Genomic DNA, 24,087 nt, shown 5'->3' with positions numbered 1-24,087 from the left:
GGTCACAGCTATACAGTAATTGAACTTATAATATTGCTTTCTCCAGCTAGTCCTGAACATTTATAAGAAACATCTTATCAAGACATTTAAGTCACTTAAGTGTCTTCATAAGGTTTATTTTTTACAATTTTTGCGGCCTCTTCAAAAGTGGCCAGCCACTGAAAATTTTTTAAAGTGGTTCGTACAAGCTCTACAAAGTCATGCTTGTGAAATGTCTAACTCTTAAGATCCATTTTATTGTGTAATGCTAAGAATTACATATCAAATACAGAAAGTGAGCGGGCCATATCATATTAGCTTCTGCAAAAGTCAAGTGCTTTTAGTTAGCAACTTGGTTTTGAATAGATTGGACACGAGCAGCACATAAAAAATACAATGAAAAGTTTAATAATGATTAAAGGGTCTACAGTCCAGTATGATTTTTAGTTTGTGAGTCTGCCCACTCAGAAAGGAAAATAGTTCCTAAAAACCAAACCGCTCAACATAGAGGGACGGGTTTTTAAAATAAAAATGCATGCCTCATGACATTTTAAGATTCTCAAAGTCCTATATCCTTATGTTCTTTGGTTATCAAAAAAGTAATTAAAATCAATAATGAAACTGGCATCTAACTAAAAGGATACTGTTGGTGCTCTTATTGGCAACATATATTACATCAGTTCTTGTATATGAAGCCCTTGAACTGGCTAATAAAAATATTTAAAACACAGATCTACAACAAATTGTGTTGCAAATCAGGTTATCATTATCTTGTATAAACCATGAAAATTGGAATCATGTGAGCAGAAGGTTAGATTAATTCTCCATTCTCATTATAAGCACAGGTGTAGCACAAACACCATGTGAAATAACCAATTAAAATGAAAAAAAAATCTGCTTTTTCATTAGCTGCCTTCACTGCATGACCAATTAGAAAATTATTTAATATTAATATTCCGCGTATACCAAAAGTAATTTTCATAGTAACTAACATAGGTAAGAGAGCAAAAAACAGCTCTTTATCTATGGTACTGTTCATAATCTGCAGGCTCTTAGAGGAAAGGAACTCTGATAACATTTTTTTAGAGACCTTTTAAAAACATATTATTTTGCGGATATGATTTATACTATTTATCTAAAAATAGGAAGGGCACTTTTTAACAGATGAGAAGCCAAGGCTCAGAGAAATTAAGTGACTTATTTGAGGTCACATGTTACCCAAGAGATGTTAGTAACTTGCTGACTGATACACAGCTGGCAAATGGTAGTGAGCACCCCTCCCCCAATGTCCTGACCAGAGCATGGCCACTATTGTGCCACCCATCTAGAATATTCTGGACTAAATAGATATCTAAAAATGAGCTGGTTTTGAGCCAATCACCGCTGGCAACGACCCTACTGTTGAGTCTGGGAATAGGCATGACTGAACATTTTGTAGACTAGGAATTTTGATGACTGTACTGTTCGTGCATATGGACAAAGATAAGGCTACGCATTAGAAGATTCAGTGACTTATCTGTATTCCAAAGCTTGCTTCCTTCACACTCATACATTCAGATTTCCAAAGACCAGTTCATAAGAACCAACTCAGGTGTGAATCCATGACTACTAAACCCATGGAATCATAGAAAAATTAAACCTCAGGTTTGAAATGGGATTTAACTGTCACCTACGTTGGTCACTGACATGAATCACCTCTATGATCTCCCCACCAAGTAGATAGGTAGCCTCTTCTGGGCTGTTTCTAATGAAGCATTTGCCCCCTTACCTGAAAGTCCATAGATGTGTGGACAGCCTTCTATTAGACGGTTTTGCATTACTCGATCTAAACTCCTTTCACCAGGACAACTCCTTGGGGGTAATTTAAACCATTTCTAATCTCACTTCTTCAGGACAGCCTTCAAATATTTAAACTGTAGCCATCATGCCCCATAGGTTTCTCCCCTCTTCTCCCTAGGTTGAACATCCATGATCCTTAACAAGTTCCTCCTAGAATGTAAGTTCTTCTTGGATTTTGAGTCCACTCACCACCTGGGCCACTCTCTGCTCAATATGCTGAGGTTTGTCTGTGTGCCTCCGGAGCTCTTCAGGTGACAGCATTAAATGCAGTTACCCCACACCTGCTCCAGTCCCCATCTAGAGAGCAAATACCTCATCACACAGCCTCTTAGCTAAGGACCCACAGGTACCCAGGTGCTATGTTCCTCTCTTTTGGTGGCAATAACCATTTGTTGTTATGGACAACACAGATGCAGGCTCTCTATAGCATATGTAGATATAATGGTGAGAATCCTTTCATTTAATAAAATCAAAATTAAAACAACTGAAAACCTCAGAACCCCTAATCACTTTGTCCAAACTGTTTGACCTCATCAGTAGGTACACTTAGAAGTTCTCGCTTTTGGAAACTAATTTAAAACAATGTTGTACTATAATGAACATTATCAATACATATAGGACATTGTACACTCTCAGAATCTTATTGGATTATGCTTCCTATACTTACATGAAACACGGATAATATTATGTGGGGTCATGGTGGACATCATTATCTGAAAATAACTAAGTAAATAGCAAAAGATTTTATTTTTTAAGACAACATCATCTTTTCAATTTTAAAACCGTCTCAACATTTGGTTCTCTTTAGTGTATTTTATCCTACTATCTTCTATATATTTCCTTGGGAATTACGCTACATACAGTAAAGCCATGTGTTTAGATGGCTTCGGAGTGAATTCAGATACAAAAACATTTTCCTTCTGGGCAAAGTAATAAAATGACATTCTTGCTCCTCCCACTATAAGTCAAGCAGAGGTCAGTTCCCCCATCCCTGTATCTGTTTAAATAAACTGGTCCAGCTGTTTGTTTCTAAAATGCCCTCTGACCTTGCGTCTCATCCTCCCCGCTTTTGTGACAGAATGCTTTACTTTCCATTGTGGAAGATTCTAAATTATCAAATTTTCTAAACACTGAACCAAAAAAAGACCTTTAGATTTTATGTAAACTTACATGAACATATTCCCTTCTTAAAACACTCATTTCAAGAAGCATCAGTAAAATAGTTATTTCAAGCTCATGTGTGTGTTCAAATATATATCTATATTTATGTCTGAATACATAAATATATATTAGAACTTTAACATAAGAAGAAACAATGTTTTTGAAGAGAAATGAGAAAGAGAATGATAAAATTCCAGTTTGAATGCTCCACAAAAAAAAATCTATTCTCCAACAACCATAAAATAGTTTAAGATAAAATATATCCATGAAGTATATACAATCTTTAGTATTTTCCATATTAATATGGTCTCTTTCAAACATTTGTTAGTTTAAAGATGTAAGAGAAGACTTTTAAAATTTTTGCAATTGATGTCCAAACATTATAGCCCTTAAAACTTAGATGTACAGTGTCAGGAATACATGACAACAGGACATTTCTTCTTACTCATTAAAATCATTTCCCACCTTGGTTTCATAGAACGTGTCTCAAATTTGCCATAAATTGGGCATTTAAAAAGGTAAACTTTTTAATTAAGTAGAAGGTCAGGAAACATCCTGTTTGCCTTTCCATATTACATTCCGAACATCAAGGTATATTTTTTTATAAATCCCATTTTGCTTTGAAAACAATGTTCTTTTGTGAAGTACTTTTTAGAAAACTGGACACTCTGTAGGTGGCAGAAGACTGAATTAGGGAAAGAATTCTTATATTTCTTTTTTTCACAGCATCATGGATTAAAATTTCTTCCTGTGTGACCAAACTATCTCCTTTCTCAAAACAAGACGTTTTACAAAGGAAAGGAAGAAAATGGATTGGCCTTCCAGCTTCGTTCCATGTCAACATAAACAGAGACGTAGTTCTTTTTACCTAGTTAGTCGTTTAGAACCAGAGTCCTACTATGGAAAAATGGGAGGTTGGAAGGAGAGAAGATCTTCCAAAGTGGGATCATCCCAAAATTGAATTTAATCCTTTGCATTTTTAAAATAGGCATCAGGCAAGGAGAATGGGAGATGAATTCTGAGTTATGCTAAAATAAATATAGGAAGTTTTCCTTTATTCTCTCTTTTCCTTGCCCCCTACATGTTTGTTTATCATCGGACTTCAACATTTTTTTCATTCTGCTAATTCCACCAGTCTCTTTTCATTCTCACTCTTTGAATACCTGAAGAGTTTTCTGACCAAGATCTGGTAGAACAGCTTTCTAAAGCTGACCTTTGTCCTTCAGTTTATCTTCTACTCCTTGCCCTGGTTACTTCCCACAAAACTGGATGGCTAAGTTTAGTGTCCTCTTCGTGAGAACCAGGAAGGGTGGAGAGATCACAGCGGGCATCCATCAGAACCAAAGACAGGGTACGTTTTCCCTGTTCCACAGACAACATTTTCCACACAGCTTTCCCCTTTTCCTGTATTCTTATGCCCTTTGTCTTCCTCGTACAGCTCTCTGTAATATTAACAATACTAAGGAAAAATGACTTGCTCACCTTCGGAGATAGGATTTTCACCCTTACTCAATTAATTCTGTTCCTCAGTGTTTACCACCTACTTGTTCACTGATGATTAAGGGGAGCCCACAGCATTACTTTAGCATGCCAGAGCCAACTCAGTGAACCACATAAAATCAAAATGCTGTTGTTTCTAAACAATGACAGGACTCTCAGTCATCCCTATAGTGTTTCTTGCCAACTAGGCTCAGTAATAGTCAGCAGGAGGTAGCTTTAAGTGTGGAGAAATACCATTTTACAATACCCTCCTATGCCCAAGGAGCAAAAATTATCAACTTGATATTAAAGAGAAGATTTCATTAAATAGCAAGATGTGTTAGTAAAGATGCCTTCTATACTTAAACTATCCATTAAATAAAGTATTAGTCACAGTCATCTTTGATTAATGTTGAGGTAAACTTAGGAATACCTACATACATACTTCATAAAAATTAATACCATGCATTCTTTTGTTAAATTTTTTTAATGTTAATTTTGACAGAGACAGAGAGAGACGGAGCATGAGAGGGAGAGGGGCAGAGAGAGAGGGAGACCCAGAATTCGAAGCAGGCTCCAGGCTCCGAGCTGTCAGCACAGAGCCCAACGCCGGGCCAGAACTCACGGACTGTGAGATCATGACCTGTGCCGAAGCCGGACGCTCAACCGACTGAGCCACCCAGGCGCCCCTAAATTAATACCATGCATTCTTAAGAATAAGTCCTGGTGATTTCTACACACACTATTCTTTATCAACTAAAAATAAAATAAAATTATTACATGCTGTAAATAATATTTAATCAATATAAAATTCATTTAGGTAATCTCTATAAATATTTTTATAGAGTTTAAGACTTGTGAAAAATCTTCAAATATGAAATTTCACATTGGAAGCTAGTTGCTGAATTCCAGAATTTTGTCCTTTTTCTCCTTATTCTATTCCATGAGTTTCTTTCCTAGTATTTCTTTCAACTTTATCACAATCATTTAAATAAAAGTATATATACTATATATTTTTAAAGTCAGCATTTCCTAACAACCTGAAGGCCTCTTTTATAAACGAACCCTTCAGGGAATGAGTTCTAGCCATCTCTCAAATAACTCTCTGTTCTTTTAAATAAAAATCAACTTCAAAATCTTTTGTTGGATTTCTTCATTTTAGATTTACATTTACTTATTGAATTTAATGATCCATAACTGGCGGTCTTCAGGGTCCAAGCCTCCTACACTCCCTTTCTCTGTGAAATAAGATTTCATAAAACACTATTTTAAGACACTCAAGAAAGTTGACTCCATCTCAAGTCAAACCTTATGAAATCATGTTTTTGGCACCTTTTTCCAGTTTCTCAACCTCCTCCGAATCCAACAGTTCCAGGACTGCAATACATCATCTGTGTGCTGAGGGCAGGGGGAAGGGGGTAGACAGGAGGGAGAAGGGGGCACATGCTCTGCTCTTCATCCCTTCTAGAAACAGAATATTGAAATTTCCTCGAATCACAATAAGCCCATCAATCGGCAGTCTGTAGAAGGTTCCCCTTCTCTAGCAGCGAAGGGTGTATTTGTCAAATTATTTTAGAAATAGCTTACGTTGTCTAAGACCACTGAGGAAGTTGATTGCATATAAAATTTTCCTCAAAGCCACTAGTGAAAAAAATCACTAATTATTTGAAAATGATAATGCAGAGTAATAACAAGCCCATGTATTAAATGTTGGAGTAACTTTCAAATACTTCATTGCTTCATTATATATAATGGGGAAGTTTTCCTTGAAAGCAAATTATAAAATGATTTTTTATTAAAAAAATATATAAGCTTGCTAAATGCTTTAATCTGTCCTGAATTCAAAGCAAGCGGTGGGGGGGGGGGGTTCTTTTAGTGGCAGATCTCTGTTTCTTCTGCTACTACCCATGACTTTCTAGATCACTGAAGCACCAGGCTCCGAACTCAGTGGAATAAATTGTGGGGATATCCTGCCAGACCTAGCATAAGGAATACCCAACAGTTTAAAAATATCTTAAGTATGCATTGATATAAAACATACGTAATAAAATATTTATGCAGTATTTACTTAAATGTGACAATTTGCCAAAGTTGAGTTTGTATAATTGCACAAATATAAGAAAAATAGTGCTTTGCTTAAGGTGTATGGAATTAAGATGATTATTATCACAACATAGGAGTGATAGGAAAACCTAGGATAACAAAACCTTCTGTAGTAATGAAAAACTAAAATAGGTATAATATATTCAAAGAATAGATGTGTCTCTCTTTGGTCTAAGCTGAACCATTTTTCATTTAAATTCTAATTTTCCTGTATTTTACAAAAAGTAAGTAAAATCACATCTAACTAAACGTCCCTTAAACATTACAGAATAAATACGTTTATTTAAAACAAATCCTAATTTTCTGCCAATCTCCATTCTTTTTTTATAAATGTTTTCATTTATTTTTGAGAGAGAGAGAGAGAGAGAGAGAGAATGAATGGGGGAGGGGCAGAGAGAGGGAGACACAGAATCCGAAGCAGGCTCCAGGCTCTGAGCTGTCAGCACAGAGCCTGATGCGGGGCTTGAACCCACAAACCAGTGAGATCATGACCTGAGCAAAAGTTGGCCACTTAACTGACTGAGCCACCCAGGTGCCCCAGCCAATCTCCATTCTAAGTAGGATGACCACATAATTTATCATTTAAGCTGAGACACTTTTGAGAGTAAACGGACACTATTAACAATTAGGCTGGACAACAGGCATCAACCACAAATATTCCAGGCAGTTGGGGTGTGTGGCCACCCTAATCACCAAATATGCACTTTTTTTTCCAAATAAAACTTCCCCTGCGAGATTGGAATTGAAACCCTCTTGTATGAGAATGGTGGCCGGCCCTGGCATATATAAGGTGTCACAGAACCCCAATACCACCTGGGAGTGTCTCTGAGCTCTTTCCTTTCTGGAGGATCTCTCTTTTAGTTGCCTCAGCTCCCTAAGACTTCACTAGTCCAAAAGCTTCCCAGACCTGGAATCTCCACTCCAAGGGAGAGACCAAGGGAGGATATCTCAAAATTCAGCTTGATTTCTGCTTTCACTTGGTCACAGGTTAGACTACAGAATGGCACTGTGAAGGTGACTTGACTGGAGTAGAGGCCTGTGTCTATCCCTTAGAAGGCTCACTGTAATTCCTGTTTTAATCAGTAAAGCTTAAAACCCGAGTTCCATGTAACGTATATCAATATGTAATCCATAGGATTTAAATACAAATGGAACCAACTATACTAAAAGGCAGAAATCTCTCAGTTGAGGCATATGACAAAATTGTTCAAATGAAGGCGGTAAACTAATAAAATGACCTCCTCTTGGAACTTATCAAATCTCTGGAAAATGCTTGTGGTCATCTAAGTCACACTGAGGGAAGTTTGGAGACTGTGCGTTTCACTTGAGTGGCTATCCTTTTCTTTGAACAGTATCACTCATCACTATTACAGTCAAGACACTGGCCAAGGACAGGGAGAGTTACAGCGGCATCTAGGGAGAAGAGTGTGAGAACTGAGTAGGAAAAATTGCCCCTCGCTGCTCTGAGATCATAGTTGTGTTTAGGTGCGAGAGCTGTGATGACCCAAGTGACTTCATGCCTATGAAAGGAGCTTTCTTTGCAAATTTAAAACCTAAGACAAGGGTTTGTTGAGATACTGTCGTTAGGATTCTCAAAAATACCTAACAGTCCAAAGACTTGTACACGAATGCTTATAGCAACAAAAGGTGGACACACACCCAATGTCCACCAACTGATGAATGCAGAAACAAAATGTGGTCCATCCAGACAATGAAACATTCTTCAGCCATTAAGGGAATGAAGGCTACCTGCTACATGGAGGAAGCTTGAAAACAACATGCTAGGTGCAAGGAGCCAGTCACAAAAGGCCACATGTTCACATGATGACATTTAGGGGAAATGTCCAGAATTGGCAAATCTTTAGAGACAAAAAGTGGATTAGTAGTAGAGTGGAGGCAGAGGTATGGGGAGGGGCAATAGCGAAAGGGTCCAGGGTTTTCTTCCTGAGGTGGTGTAAATGTCCTAAAATTGACTATGGTGACTATTGCACAGTATCTGTGAATATACCAAAAACCATCAAATTGTATACACTTTAAATGGGTGAATTTCATGGTATGTGAATTACATCTCAATAAATCTGTTAATAATAAGTACATAATGGTGGAACAGAAGAGGTGCTGAACAAGGAACCGGCCCCATCCTTGCCTCCAATTAGCAGCATAACTTTGTAAAGCCCTGAGCCCCATCTGTCAAATGATGCATAAAATCCCATCCAGGACTTGGGCTCTGACATTCAGTGGCATGATGTTCCCAAAATTGTAATCCATGCTCGTTTTTTATAAACTTCAAAATCTCATATCCTTTGTTATTTGGAACCCTAAAAGAAATAGCATGACTAAAATCAAAAGTTAAGTCTCAGTAGGCTTTTTTATACTACTACATTCACTCAAAATGACTCTGATGTGCCTTTTCTGGCCCCTAGTCCCTCTTGGCCCCCACTTGGCCCTAAGGACGGGAATCTCTGCCATAACCTATTGTACTTTCCTTTCTGTAAACAGTACTGCCAGGTGACCAGCCGTGGGAGCTGAGATCTGACATCTTTGGACATGTATGATTCTTTCCATTAGCTTTTTCAACATCCCCTACTCCCTGCCCTTTCCAAGCACATCTGAACTCTGACCCAAACTAGGGATCAAATAAAATCAACCAGAGCAGATGTTCAAGGGATATAGGCCAACAAACCCTGCAAGTGGACAACAACTCTCAAAAACTACCTACTTACATTCAAACCAGCATTCTAGGGTAGAAAGTACTGGAAACTTAAACATATGTATTTTTAATCACATTGCATTTAACTTCCAATATACTATTCTTAAAACACAGCTTGAGCTAAGAACTCAAGACCAATAATCCCCATCAGCCTGAAAAAGTTGTGTTTGGGAAAGCAAATGCTTTTTCCCTTCTTCACTGATCAGATCTAATCTTGTGAGGCATTAGGTCCTTCAGTCACATTGGTTAAGAGGGTAAAGAGGAAAAGAAGAGCTCTCCAGGATGGAAACAGATTAAAGTTTGTTTGTTTATCTGTTATTGTTCAGGTATCAAGAGCCCGATAGCGTTCAGTATTTCCCATACTAATGGGTCAGGCTTAAAAGTGTCATAAGAATGGAAATGAAAAGGAAAACATCAATGACAGTGAAAGGCAGTGACAGGGAGAACCCTCTGTTTGCATCCATGATGTCTTTTGGAGGCTTTGTTTGCTTGTTTGGTGGCTTTTTAATGTTCCCTTCCCCCCTTGAAAATTAAGAAAGAAGAAAAACAAAACCCCAGGCCTTTACACAAAGCTCTGGGTATTCACACATTGGAGCGATGCAGGCTGAATCCCTCAGAAACATTTCCTCCCCCACCCCCTATGCCCCTGGCTCCACTCCATTTTTGAGAAAATTGTTTTATTCAACGAGGAGGCAACATTTGCCCCATTTTTTAATATTTCAGGCTGATTTTTTCACCACTCAGAAATGCTGTTTGTTTTATGTGGGTGCAGCCTGAAGCAAGATGATGAGGTAAGAGAGTGGAGAGGGGTCTCTGTGGGCACAGCACGGTGGTGCTTCAGTGCTCGATGGTTAATCACCCAGCACCAGCCTCAGCAACTGTTGACACAAAATAGGTGGAGATCAGGTCTGTGCAAGCAGAAAATACCAGAAAGGCAAACTATATGTAAACACACTTAAGACAGATTTGACAAGAATAGACCTAAACCTGACTTGCTAGGAAACTCCGAATGTCTAAAGGCTTCAGGGTCCCTCTCAGCTGAGGCCCCTTCCCCTTAACAGAGTTTCCTTTGAGAAGAAAAAGAGTAACATTTGAAAAACTAAAATAAGTTTACAGAAGAGAGCTGGGACATTTGTCCCCTTGATTCACACAGTGTGGGTTTCAAATCTGCTCCTACATGCGGATTTATGTAATGTAATACACTTCTTCCACGTATATTTGGAGCAGAGCCAAATGGGGGGGGGGGCTTACAACATGCACACACAACCACAATTCAAAAAGTTATTTCTCCTGACCTATAAAACTCATGCAAAGAAGCAAATGGATAATGCTTAAACAGTCTTTTAATCTTATCTAACTGACACCTGACAACCCATTACTTATAGATTATTAATGCACCCACTAAAAAGTTTGTCATGTACAAAATTACTAGAGAAAAAGATTGAACGCCTCAGGAAAAAACAAATTTTGCTGTACAATAACTTCAGAAATTTCAAGCCTATTATCTGTCATGCCCTTCATAGACTCGTAGCACACTGCTAAAAACAACTGATTTATCTTTATTATGAATCCTAAAATGACAGCACACATGTTTTTCATGTCTTGTGATAATGTTTAATTTCATCCAGTTTTTATTTTACAGAGCTTGATTTGCTTACTTAAGATGAAGAAAAGTAGTAACTTTTTAATTAATTTCCCTGGTTGTCTCTTTATCAAAGGACATGGGTTTTTTTGTGTTGTTTTTTTTTTCTAGTCCTCGTGTAAAGCTGGAATCAGAGTTTCAGAGCGATCACCTTGCTTCTCTTTGGTTTGCAGTACTACGGAGTCTAAAATAGTAAAGCTGGGTGTGCCTGGGTGGCTCAGTCAGTCTCAGCTCAGGTCATGATCTCACAGTTCATTAGTTCAAGCCCCACATCAGGCTCTGCGCTGACGGTGCGGAGCCTGCTTGGGATTCTCTCTCTCTCTCCCTCTCTCTCTCTCTGCCTCTCCCCTACACTCTCTCTCTCTCAAAATAAATGAATAAACTTTAAAATAAAGTAGTAGACCTGGAAGAGGCACTGGGTCCCACCAATGTGGTCCATTTTAGCAGCAGAAGCTGTCACCGGTCAAAATGGAGTGACTTGATCAAGGACACGTATGTGATTGATGAGGAGTGGGGAAGACAGCTGAAATGTTTTGGCTCAAAATGTTCTTTCTCTTGCATATTCCCTCCCCTTACCTGCCCTGTATAAACTGTATGCTGTCCTGAGGCTTACAGGGCAGTTTGTTCCTTACCCACCTGTGGATGCCAGGCTCTTCCCCCTTGATCCATGATGCCTCTCAGCCCCCTCACTTCCCACGCTGTCTACAAGCAAATGGGAGTCAGGTCCTGCTCTGCCAGGTTGCAAGACACACAGGCAGATTTTTTCCATCTCTCTGACCGGATAATTGTGCCAAGACACCAAAAACAACAAATCTGGCTTCATTAGGACTCACAACAAGTCCTGCTGACCTACATACCATGTTCAAAGTCAACCACCAACCACTGGTTTCACAGCTTTGAAAGGGACCATGGACATTCAGAAACACTGGGCTTAGGATGGATAAATCAGTCTCCTAACTCACTCACTTGCACCCCAGCCTTCAGTTGTCCTGAAGTACCTGCTCAGGTCGTACGGCCTCTCAAGGCATCACACTCCTGCCTTGTCCTGAAAAGCTCAGAAACTGTCTTTGGATGCTGGCTGGAGGAGAGACGGCAGTTACACTGAGGAGGATTGGGACTTTAAATCCACCTTCCTTCATCCCACCCCTTCCCCTTTCTTTTCTCACCCAGACTCAGGGCCCCATGGGAGAAGGGGCAGGGTTTTCCGCCCAGTGCCTCTGTGGGCCACCACCTACTTGGTGAGGGGTTTCCACCTTTCACAGTACTCACAGTGGGATTTTACACAGTGTGGGGAAGCTCAGAGTAAACTTACTGTGTAAAACTTACAACAAAGTATATTTAACAGACTGCAGAGTCATTTTCAAAGAGGATTGTTTGCTGGAAATTTTTAGAATCTGCAGACAAAAGCAGCGTCTCTGTTGAACTCCTAAGACTCTCTGACATGACAATACCTGAAGGTTTCTAAATTCACAGCTCTTTTCCCTGCGAGCTATTTGCTCAGCTTTCCTAATAATACCCTGCCTGCCTGGCACCTTGCCAGTTCTGTCTCGGGCAATATGCAAGCTAAACATTTTTTGACTGATTTCAATATTTTTCTTACGAGCAACTAGACAGTATTTTATCTAGTGAGTATTACTGATTGCTATAATCTAAGCCCACAGTAAGTGCCCGTAAAGGTAATATTATTAGAATTGACACTCAAGGTGAAAAGCATAGCAATTAACTGGGGCTTGGAGAACAACAACCCATTCTGTAACATGCTGCAGACTTATTCTATTTATATTTCTCCTTCTTCTTTCAAAAATATTGCACCTGTTACTCCATTGATCAGTTAGGAAGCCTACCTTAAATGTAGGTTACACTGAAACTCTCAAGGGAAAAAGTTAAACCACCTGCTTAATAAAATTACCTTTTGTGTGTGAAGTTGTTCCATCCCTAGGTGATTTCTAGGCAAAGAAAATCACTATACACCCTGCACTTTCATTTTGCAGTTGAATAACAAACAAATGACCCAGTGCTTCTTGCATGGTGCACTGTTTTTTACATCTGTTTTCCTTGCTTTTGTGTCATGCCTCTGTTTAGCTTTATTGACAAAACAATCTGTGCCTAATGTTTAAACAACATCTGTAAAATGTATTATTAAATTATGTTGGAAGAAAAAGCAGAGCAATTCTATGAAACCCTATGACCCCCTATTGATTTTTAGATCGCAGAAGTTGAAAGGATAATTTGTGAATGTTTTAACATTTACATCTACACAGGTACCTATATTTATAGAATCTTTGATTACTTATAAAAGTATTTGCTACAGTATTACCATAACTCAGAAAGAAACCTGACCTTTAACAGTTGGATCTGTTTATTAAAAGGGAGATCCTATTTTTTAAAAAATAAGTTTACATTTTTACCCGCCAGTGGCATAAATCTCTAAGGATAACATACTTCCCCTCCCCCCCACCCCACTGGTAATAAATGGGAAGTGATGCCTGAATGCTTTGCAGTTTTGAAGGCAATAAATGAAGTAACTAGGAAAATCTGGTATATGTACTAAATCTGAGAACTACAGAGCTGTGATAGTTCTGTAAAGTGTCACCTCAGATGTTAGGATGCTTCCTGGAATTTTACGCACCCAACTGACATAGAGTGATTTTTCTTTCTGCATACACACTGTATTTCACATACACTATATATTTTGCACCTAAAATCCATATTGCCTTCTCAGAGCATAAAGAAATAATCATTTAACATTAGGCCTTAATGGGAAAGTGTCTGGATGAATAGTAGTAAACAAAGACACTGTCAAATTTATTCAATACACCCTAGGCTAGAACTCTGCTGAGGCAGAGTATGTCTGAGGCATCGGGCAAGTAAGATACAACCACCGGCCCAGGTCTGCATCATATGGAATCCCCAGGTCTGCAACACTGCTGTGAAGACACAGAAGAGAGTCTTTATCCGGCCATTCTACGCTCATATTTCCAAATTAAGAAATAAAGTTGGTATATTCGGGAGAAAAAAGAACCAAGTATTGATTAACCTTGTGTGTGTGTGTGTGTGTGTGTGTGTGTGTGTGTGTGTGTGTGTGTTTTCTTTAAAGTTCTGCCTAAATAATTAAAGACCTAAATGATCATCTCAGAATTCAAAAAGTTTCTGCTTAAATGACTAAAATGCTCGACATATTACTAATATGTTTTCACAGAAGTAATTTTCACAACCACCACAACAATGAAAAAACAGAAAGCAAAAGCTCCAAATGTTATTATTTCTCGTTTTTGGATGAAATCATAACTGGGAGTGAGAAAGCAAAGAGAGAAGAATACATGAGTCAATGGCACATATTATATTTCAAAAATTACTAAGCTTTTAAGTCTAAGTCTATCACGGCATGCTAGAATTGAAATGTTTAGGCAATTAGTTATGGAAGTCAATTTTTTAAAAAACACAGTTGCCTCAGATACTTAGATAATGAAGGTAAAAATATTTTCACCCAAATTATTTGCATAATTGCCTCAATTCTCAAAAGATTTGTTGACGTAGACTTGTCCTACAATGTCTCATCTGATAAATTTCACATTCCGTCCCTGGGCCCAGTTCCTATAAGCAAAACAGCGACCGTTTTAAGATCCCTCCTCTCTGTTTTCATTCTGACAAGTAGATCAACTATAAGAGTGACAATGGTTATTTCTTGTAATCCAAATTTTCTTTTAATTAATCAAACCTGTCTTGTTGTTTTCCATTTACATTCTCCCTATTGTCTCCCCTCCCTCCAGATTCCATCTGTTTTGGCCTTAGCCAAGGCAGGTAGTTTGTATCACTTGTGGCAATTAGAGAAGATCAGTTCAGCAATGGAATGAAAGGGCCATCACAATACACCAAACTTTTCTCATCTCATTTTTCAATCAAAACTGAACTGAAAGCTGCATCGGCCAGGGTTTCTATGACAAGCTAACAACTAGACACGAGTTTCTATTTTTCACTTTCATATTGTGTGCTTCGATACATTATGTTGCTGCCAATAATTATGACTGATCTACACCCAACCTGCCCTTCAGCATTTTATTAAATCTCTCCAGCAGTGACTCATAGTTCGTACAAAATGTACATGTGTGTTAACAAGTTTTAAGAAACCCAAGAAGGAAGACACACATTTTTAAATGTTGTGGCTAAATGAAGTGAAGGGGAAATGCTAAAATACTAATGACGCTTTTCTTTTAATTATGATTTCTAGAAGGAAGTAACTTGGGCTTGATATCCAACACAGGAAAAATGTTTACAGGCTCTCAAAAAAGCTCTGCGTAATTTTTTATTATGAGAAAGGAAAATGAAAACCCTTTAGTGTTTATGCTGTTGTTAGTCTGCAAGTATACCATAGTTTAAGATGCTCTGACATCTTTGGTTTTCATCCAGCATCATCTAGGTTTCCCCATTCTTCCAACCTATTTCCTACTCAAAGCCTATAAACAAAAAAATAAATCTATTATCAGCTCCTCAAAAGCTGAAGGCTTGGATGATAATTAATAAACCATTAGAAACTCAGAGCAAACACGGGAATGTCATTATTCATCAAACTTAGGCGAAACAATCTCTCTTAAAACTTTTACTTACTTGAGGGGAATTCTCTACCACCCAGCTGTTAGAATTGAGACAGTTGCCAAATGCAAAACAACGAAGTACAAGCAAAAGTCACTTCTAACTCCACACAGAAGTAGAGAGAACACAGGCACAGTACACAGTGCCAGCTGAGGTCAGAATCTTGTTTACATTGCGCGTAACTAAAAGTGATCTGTATGTTCGTACCTGGGCAGAACTGAGTTATCAGTGTGAAGTTTATAGTAGGTCTGCACATACTCTGAAAAGTAGTTTAACCTTTTTAAGGTCCCTCTTTTCCTCTTCTAATTGCAAAACCGAGGAAGTTGCTTTATGACCACTGTATAGAACCTAGGAAAATGACAATTGCATACTGTCTGGTGTCACAGGAATGCCTGCCTGCCTGTGCATCCACAGGAAATAGCCCTTAAGTTGGTCCACCTGTGGAAAGCAAGTTGTATTGGAATTTGCTCACCGGTAACAATGTTTACGGAGGGAGTTTGCTAGCAACACTGAAGAGGAACAGAGATGCCGTGTGTGATAGATCACCTGAGTGGCAGCGCTTTCGCCTTCCTTGATTAGAGTTCGCCCTGCCACTCCTCGGCCCTCGGATGGGAACATTTCCCAGGGAAATACATTTGTACAGCCTCCATTGTATTAAAATTACATCATCAGTTTAACCTCGAAAATATATTTGAATTCAGACGTGCATGCAAAATGGATGGTCTATCCTATAACATTGTCCAGGATGATCTGAAGACTAAGTTCAAATATATAGTATCAACAGTCTTGAAAATGAAGATACAATAGCAGGTACAAGGCAAACAAAAAATCTCCGCAGTGACACCCTCGTAGCAACACATTTAGGTATAGTATGGCTTCCATTGGCTCCCTATCCACTTGGCTAAAGGGCTGCAAAAATTGATCTCCCAAGGCTGCGGTAAGGTCATAGAAATTGATAACCCTTACAAGCAATGCTTATGTGAGTCTGTCTGCGTCTTGCAGATAGTGCACTTTGTAAATTAATCCTCCAAAGGCAAATATATTGTAAGTAGCTTGTTATCTCTAAAATACTAAATTGAAGAATACATGGGATTATATTGACAGAAATTACATTTTCTGTAATGGGGTTTAATATATCTGGAATCTCTCCCAAAGGCTCCCAGGCTCTCTAACAGAGAAGGGTCTGTTAATGTAGGTGCAATGGACATCAAGAACAAATTTATTCACCAAAATGGATTAGGCCATGTAATCAGAGATTCTGTAATATTAATCTTTGACACTTACTGAACAGAAAGAAATACTTCTGTCTGCAAACTGGCACCCCCAGTTCTCCCTTTTCCCCAACCAGGCTGTGGGCCTTCTCTGGATTTTACTTCAAAGAAGATAAGGTTTCCCCATCATAAACACTAATCTAAAAATATTAGGACAATTAATTAGATACACTTAGTTTGAGAGGATATTGGATTTCGATACCCTTCAAATATGACACTAGCTCTGGGTGATTATATGAACCTGGCTTTCAGCACACTCACAAAGGGTAATAAATCATACTTTCCCAAAGCCTTGTTGCCACACCACAGTACATTGTCAGAATATTGTTGGCTAGTACTTGGTACGTAATCTCAGCTTCCCCCCAAATCAGGAATTCACACATTTACTTAGAAATAGTATTGAACAGCCCTGAAACACATCGGGTTTTGAACAGCTTCAAAGTGGAAACATAAATAATTTCTCTTTTTCCATGGACAGAGGATAGGAGGAAAGGGGACACTATCCTCAAAAGCTCAGCCCTGACAAAATAACTGCAGTTAACTATTCAGTGAATTTAAAACCTGACTGATATGTGATGGTGGATTTTCTTGTTCCACAGAAACTAGGACGAATGCCACTCCTTCTATTGATTATCCTAAAATGAGAAAAGCCATTTATGGAGCCACAGTGTATGCGAATTAAATACTTAACTTACATTATGCCTAAAACTCATCAATTTGTAAAGGCAATGGAATGCAATGCAATGTTGGTTTTTTTGGCTTGTTTTGTTTCTTTTTGGATTTTGGGTTTTTTTTTTTTTTTTTTTTTTTTTTTTCCTATGCCAGCCAGTGCTCTCACCTGTCAGTCAACCATTTATTTTCACTTTTCCATCAAGGAGCCACCAGAGAAAACAGCAACAACTGGGTGTGTCTTGTTAATGCAAAACATGAGCTGCAGGTTGCCCAAAGCCAGATTACTTACCAATTGTTCACTTGAAGGATGGTGAGTCCCGTGTCTTGTGCCAACTGCTTTTTCTGTTCTTCAGAAGGGTAAGGGTGCTGCAAGAGAACAACAAAAAAAAGAAAGATGTGTGCACATATACCCCGGGCAGATAGTGTAGTGCGTATCACATGTCAGGTGCGATGCTAGGTGCTAGGGATTCAATAAGAAACACATACGCTCTGTAAAAATAGTATGTGTATATCAGGCAATATTTAGGCTATTTTGTCAATAGCCTCAGTGTCTAGTGAAGATACAGTCTATAATTAAAGGTAAAAATGCTGAGGTGTGTCACTCTTATTAATGGAATACTACATCATCTAATTAATGGCAGTAAAAGACAAGCCAATTACAAAGATTAGTGAAGTGTATAAATAGCTACTTAGGATACTTGCAGAACCTTGATACTGAGTTTATCCTTTAAAGGTTTATTTGTCGCAAACACGGAAAGTTTAGAATGATCTTCACTGTATAAGATTAAAATAAGGAGAAGCCCTTTTTGATGACATAAAATCCTATCATCTTGATGTAATATATTCATAGAACCACAGACTTCTAAAGCTGAACCATTTGGACCAACCGTCTCAGCTGAGGTCCCCAGTAGTTAAGCACTTTGTCAGCATGACATTTTCCCTCCAAAACACCATATTGCCAGATGCAAATATCAAAATTAGAGTGGGTGGATATTTTTGAACCACTAATCATTGCAGCTCTTCTGAAAAGCAAACAAAGGACATTCAACCAAAGTTGGTTTCCATATCTGAATGTCAACACATGCTGGGATTCTGAACACAGGCCAATACAAGGTCAAAGACCAGCATATTTTGCATGCTAAGAACAAGCCCAGCCATGTTCCTCATGAGTTAGAGTGGATAAAAAAGTATTACAGGATTAGATAATAAAATGAAACTCATACCCTCTTGAAAGAATGTTTGGAATTCTACTGAAATTAGTTTTGGCACAAATATTTTTTGTTCAGTAATGAACTATATCTAAATCTGAAATATACATTTCTAAAGCCTGGGACCTGGTATCCATCTATGGACACATTGACTAGCTTGGAACTACTGCATCCCAATAAATTCTCCCCAGATAAAAATTGTTCTGATAGTCAACCCTCTATTCTCTTATGAATGAAAAAGGGCACCCTCAACTCTCAATTTAACTATCTCTACCATTGGAAACTAAATTCTGGTCTATTGAATGTTAATTAACATAGGTTTTAATCTCATTAATAATGTCTGATTAGATGCTAAGAAGTCTTGTTAATGACCACTTTAATGCTATTATAGGTAAGTTTAAATATGTTCTATATCTGTACACGTGGGATTCGTTTGTGGAGAGCAGAGATGTAGCAATTTTTCCCATAAGCATTGTCTTTGATTGTCACTTAATCAATAAACACACAATTAGAATAAGGCTTTGCTTTCATGGAATATAGTGCCTTTCTCTAAAGAGCTCCAAGTATATTACAGGCAGGATGGTAATTAATCCCCATTATATCCCTTTGAGGGACATAAATGGAATCTATGGTCCGTCCTGTCTTACAGGTGAGGAAACTGGCCAGGGCAAGGCATGGTCAGCAGCCACATGACTCAGTGATATTTCCTGCTTCCCTTCCAGTGTCTAAGCCTCACCATGACTGAGGGATGTGGCAAATGCCTTTCGTAATCTTCATTCTTATGCCCTCCCCAAAACTTTCAGACTGCTTACCATGGCCTGTAAGGCACGCCACCACCCAGCCCTGCCCACCTCTCAGACTCTGTGGCCTTTTCTTCGCCCCTGCTCCACTCCTCTGTCTGACCACACAGTCCTCCTTTCTGTTCTTCCAACACACCAACCTTCAGTCCCTACCCTTCAGTCTCCTGCTCCAGTGTCACTTTCTCATCTCAGCTCAAAGGCCAAGCCTTACCCACCCAGAGTCCACCAGCCCACCTTACTGCCCTCACATCGATCTTTTCCTTTTCTCCCTAATGGCAGAGCCTCACTCTCTGAAACACCTGTTCTGATGATTTGTTTCCTTTCAGAGTGCCTCTTCTCACCCATAGAGAAACTCCAAAGTCCATGACTTTCTCATTCACCATCCTCAAAGCCCAGCCTAGCGCATAACAGGAAATCAGTAAGTATCTGGGAAACAAGAAGGAGGCTGTGTCTTGCCATGATACACAGATACTGTCCACTCAGATGCAACATCAAAAGGTATAATAAAACTTTTTTTCCACAGCCCACAGGAGGTGTAAACAATCCAACTTGAGATCCACAACGCTACTTTCCTGACTTCGTTCCTAACGGTGATATCAACCCACTCTTTTCAAATAACAGTATATAAATTTCAAAATAGGCTAAGATCATAGGTGACAATCACCCTACACAACATAATGCCAGTAATCACAGGCAAAATCTCATGACTGGATACTGAGTTAAAGGAATCCTCTACCCTAAGGTTTAAAATATGGCTCCTGTGGCATAAAAGTTTGCCGCACAATACAAACCGTATGAACCTCTTATCCAGTGAATAGACACTGATTTAAGGTTTGATATATAGAATTTCTATGTCTACATTAGTTGAGAAACTGTTATAGGCATACATGACCCTGTAGAGTGTATAAATTTATGCTGCCGCTCACTAGCTATGAGATTTTAAACAAGGGACAACTTTTCTAATCTTCAATTTTGTCTTCTGGAGTTTAAAGACCCGTAACAGTTAAAAGTTACCCAGGCTGGCAATTCTTACAGATTATAAGCCTGATTTTGAAATATGCAAATTTTAGCATCCAGCTGTTGGGCACTATTTGCCATCTAAAAGTATAGACCCATGTACACAAGTCGTTTCCAATCTATAACATCTTCTGTAATTTGCTTACAGTTGTTTGGGTCCTGTGGAAATCTCTTCCAGCGACTTTCAGTAGAATTAATAAATATGTCAACAATCTCTATTCACTGTAGCTGGATGGCAATACCTTTTGCCCTGCCTCGTTAGTTGTGACTTAATATTATGACCAGAACTGGATAAAAATTAATATTTATGCCATTTACCTTTAGTTACTTTGGAAATTGAGAATTGTCACAGTCATTTATTTGTGCTGTGTTTTCAAGAGTATTTTTGCATGCCTGTTTGTGAGTAAGTTTTACACCATTCTTACAAAGCAAATGGAACTCACATTTTATTTATGCAGGTGGTGTCAGGAAAATTCTCTCTGGATCATTAAAATTACCTGAATCATTACAGCTTCAAAGAGCAATCGATGGCCCTCAAAATTTCAGCACAAATTTAGGTTGTTTCTTCACATCATGCAGTTTCTGATTTCATAATTTAAATATCATGAAACGAGAAAGTTCTTTTTTTCCTCTGTCACTTTTCATGTGATCTGATTTTAAGTAATTGGAACAAACTGTGTCTAATTTCATGCAGCATAATTGCTAGGCAGCCTCAAGCTATGGAGACCCAGCACTCCATCTCCATTAAACAATTTTCAGTCATTCAGGATATATTTTTTTTAAATAGAAGTGAATGAGCCTGGATGAAATTAAATGCCACAATAATCTGGTCATTGTTAAGGGGGAAAAAAGGTGTCAACAAAATTCCCTAAGCCCTTGTCTATGGTAGGGAGATAGAATTTTTTTCTTTTTTTCATAGTTCCTCGACTGGGTGTCCCACAAACTTTTAATTCCCTGAAGAAAAAAAATCCATAATTGCTAGAATCACATGAAAGCCATGACTTCAGGTAGCTAATCCACAGTCAGCCAAAAATTCACAAAGGAGTAAGCTTTTAACTGAAACCCAGTATCTTTAAATGTCTTAAATCCTATGCATCTTTCTTACATAAGCTTTTTTGGACAGTATGAGTTATTCCTTTGTAGACTTGAAAAAAAATGACTTGACAAAAACCCAACATGCCAGGAGCAAGGCTCCTGTAAAACATTCAAAATCCTGTTGTGTTATGCCCACAGGATCGTAAGATGGGCAAAGGTAGACATCAGCTTACAAAAGAGATAAAGAGGAGGACATTCTAGGAAGAAAATGGGAAATTCATTCCAAACCATTGCAACCAAGAGCCTAGGTCACCCCTTGCCTTTCTCCTGAACACCTTTGCTATTAACGGCAAGGACACTAGTTTAAGAAAGATCAGTAGGTTCTTGTGAAGGGAAGATGGGTTGCACTTGGCCAGACGCACCAATCAGCCTAATCACTTTGGGATATCAAAGCAAATTTGACCACAGTCCAATAGGTAGTGACAGGAGACCTTTCCTTTGTTGTGTACATTAGCCTCATGCCATTATCTCTTAAAAGCTTAATTATTTGCAAACAATTGATCAAGATGGGAATTTGAGAAAGGATATGCAAGGGCCACTGGGAGAACTGCAACGCATTAAGAGAGCAAACAAAATTACCTTTAGATCTTACAATAAGAATTAACGATTGAGACGGGAGAGCGAGGCAGGGCAGTAGCTACAAGGGTTCCTTCTCGAGTGTTTCCCATTTGATCTGCATTAACACCTCAGGAATGAGTGAAAGCCATAAAAGAGTGATTATGTAAGGGTGAAGCTGACCCTCCCTTCCAGCATTAAACCTGCACACGTGTATTGGGCTGGCTTCGCGGGGGAGAGAAGAGGTGCTGGACTCAGTGGGAAAAGACGTGGCTTGGGGGTAGTGGGGGACAACTCACAAAATGATCATCCGTATTTCAGCAATCAATGCCCTGACTTCTCTCCAGGGTAAGTCTCTTGCTGACATAGAACCCGTGTGTCACTCTTCCTGTGTTTCTGGATCTGAAGTGCGACTTCTGATGATGACCTAGTATAGCAGTGATTGCTTAATAACCCCATCAAAGAATGAAGTGATCCCTGGAGTATGTGTCCTGTGTCATAGAAATGGTTAAAGAATGTCTGACGAAAATCTAAAAATAGCTTACATAAAAGTGAAGTCTGAACTGTCATTTTATCAGCCCCAAAGAATAGAAAGCGACAGAAAGAAAATGGCAACTTGCTAAAAAGAAAGTTACGTCTGCACAACTCCAATTTTGTTTCTTGAGGTTGGGATGGGAGGGGGGTTCTGACACTGGTTATCTGGTATTTACAAGTTTACAGAACGTTGGAAGAAAACTTATTTACTTAAACAATCAAGCAGACCGTTTCAGATGAGTATCGATGGCAAAAGAAAAAACTCTTCAGTACACAGATGGAAAATGTCCAGTCTTATATCTTAACGACATCCTTGACCAAATGTACTCCTTTCATCAAATTTTCCACCCTTGACTGCAAATGTGGATGCCAAGACAGTGATGAACTTTATCTTATCTACCCTGGTAACCAAGTTTCAATAACGTTCCCTCCCTGCCTGCCTTGCCCACTCTAACAGCACATTGTAATGGCAGCAGAAAATTTGAAAATAATCCTGTACAGAGCTCACTGGTGAGATAATGGAAGGCTACGCTGCCCCTTCTCAAACCTCAGATTAGTAATTTCTTGTGACACAGAACTGCCTCTATCCCGAAACTGCAAAACAGCTATAACAAAGCAATAGAGGTGGAAGCAATTTTCAAGCAAAATGTTACATGCTATACTTTAAAAGGTATGGGAATAGGTACCGTGGGAGCTGATCTAACAGGAGGAATTATGGCAACTGTCCAATATATCCCTTATCAAGGCAATGTTCTGTTGCTTGGCTGAATATGTTGGAAGAACAATTTCGGAACTTCTTTTATCCTTCTTCCTCCAGCCCTTTGCCTCCTCCACAGCTAAGTTTAATGCATTAATATAAGTTGACCTTGAGCTAAACTCTGGTATGTGATGGAGAGATACTCCCTTTAAAGAAAAAAAAAAAAATCCACCCTATGGCTTTTAACCATTAGATCTCCGTGTTCTTTTAAAACTTCTACTGAGTTTTTGACACTAAGGGAATATTGTGGTTCTAAATTAAAATAACTAGCTATATCTTTGACCTCTCAGGAGATAAGCAGAAACTTGCTAACCGAATGTATTTATATTTGTTTAATATAATTTTTTGCCTGTAAAAACTTCTCCCACTTTACGTAAACTTGCAGCCATTTTCCCCTTATGCATTGACTATGAATAGCTTACACTGTGACAATTACATTGATCCAGGATACTTTTTTCCTTTAAAAAAATCCATAATGCTTCCCTATTGTCTTTCAGCTTTATGAATTAGTTTTACTGTTTCAGTGAATGCTTTTTTGTCTTTTGACTGCACATTATCAAAGAGACACTTTGTGCCTCCCATTTGCATTACAAAAGCAGGGCAGCGTGCAGTGGAAGAACACAGCCTCTGCATGCATAGCAGTTGAGTCCTGCATGCTAGCTCGGGCTGGAATCA

At 38.7% G+C, this 24,087-nt stretch overlaps 1 protein-coding gene across 2 annotated transcripts in view; it reads right to left on the bottom strand.

Moving 5' to 3' along the window:
* MEIS1 (Meis homeobox 1) overlaps nt 1-24,087 on the bottom strand; it is a 137,637-nt gene that overhangs the window by 6,134 nt on the left and 107,416 nt on the right. For both annotated transcript variants that reach the window (XM_042981565.1, XM_042981564.1), the window contains exon 9: nt 17,736-17,812. In XM_042981565.1, the coding sequence (XP_042837499.1) occupies nt 17,736-17,812 (77 nt within the window). The remainder of the gene's footprint in view (nt 1-17,735; nt 17,813-24,087) is intronic.

The sequence above is a fragment of the Panthera tigris genome, chromosome A3, assembly GCF_018350195.1.
Source record: "Panthera tigris isolate Pti1 chromosome A3, P.tigris_Pti1_mat1.1, whole genome shotgun sequence".
NCBI classification, from domain to species: Eukaryota; Metazoa; Chordata; class Mammalia; order Carnivora; family Felidae; genus Panthera; species Panthera tigris.
This window is presented reverse-complemented; position numbering and strand designations above follow the sequence as displayed.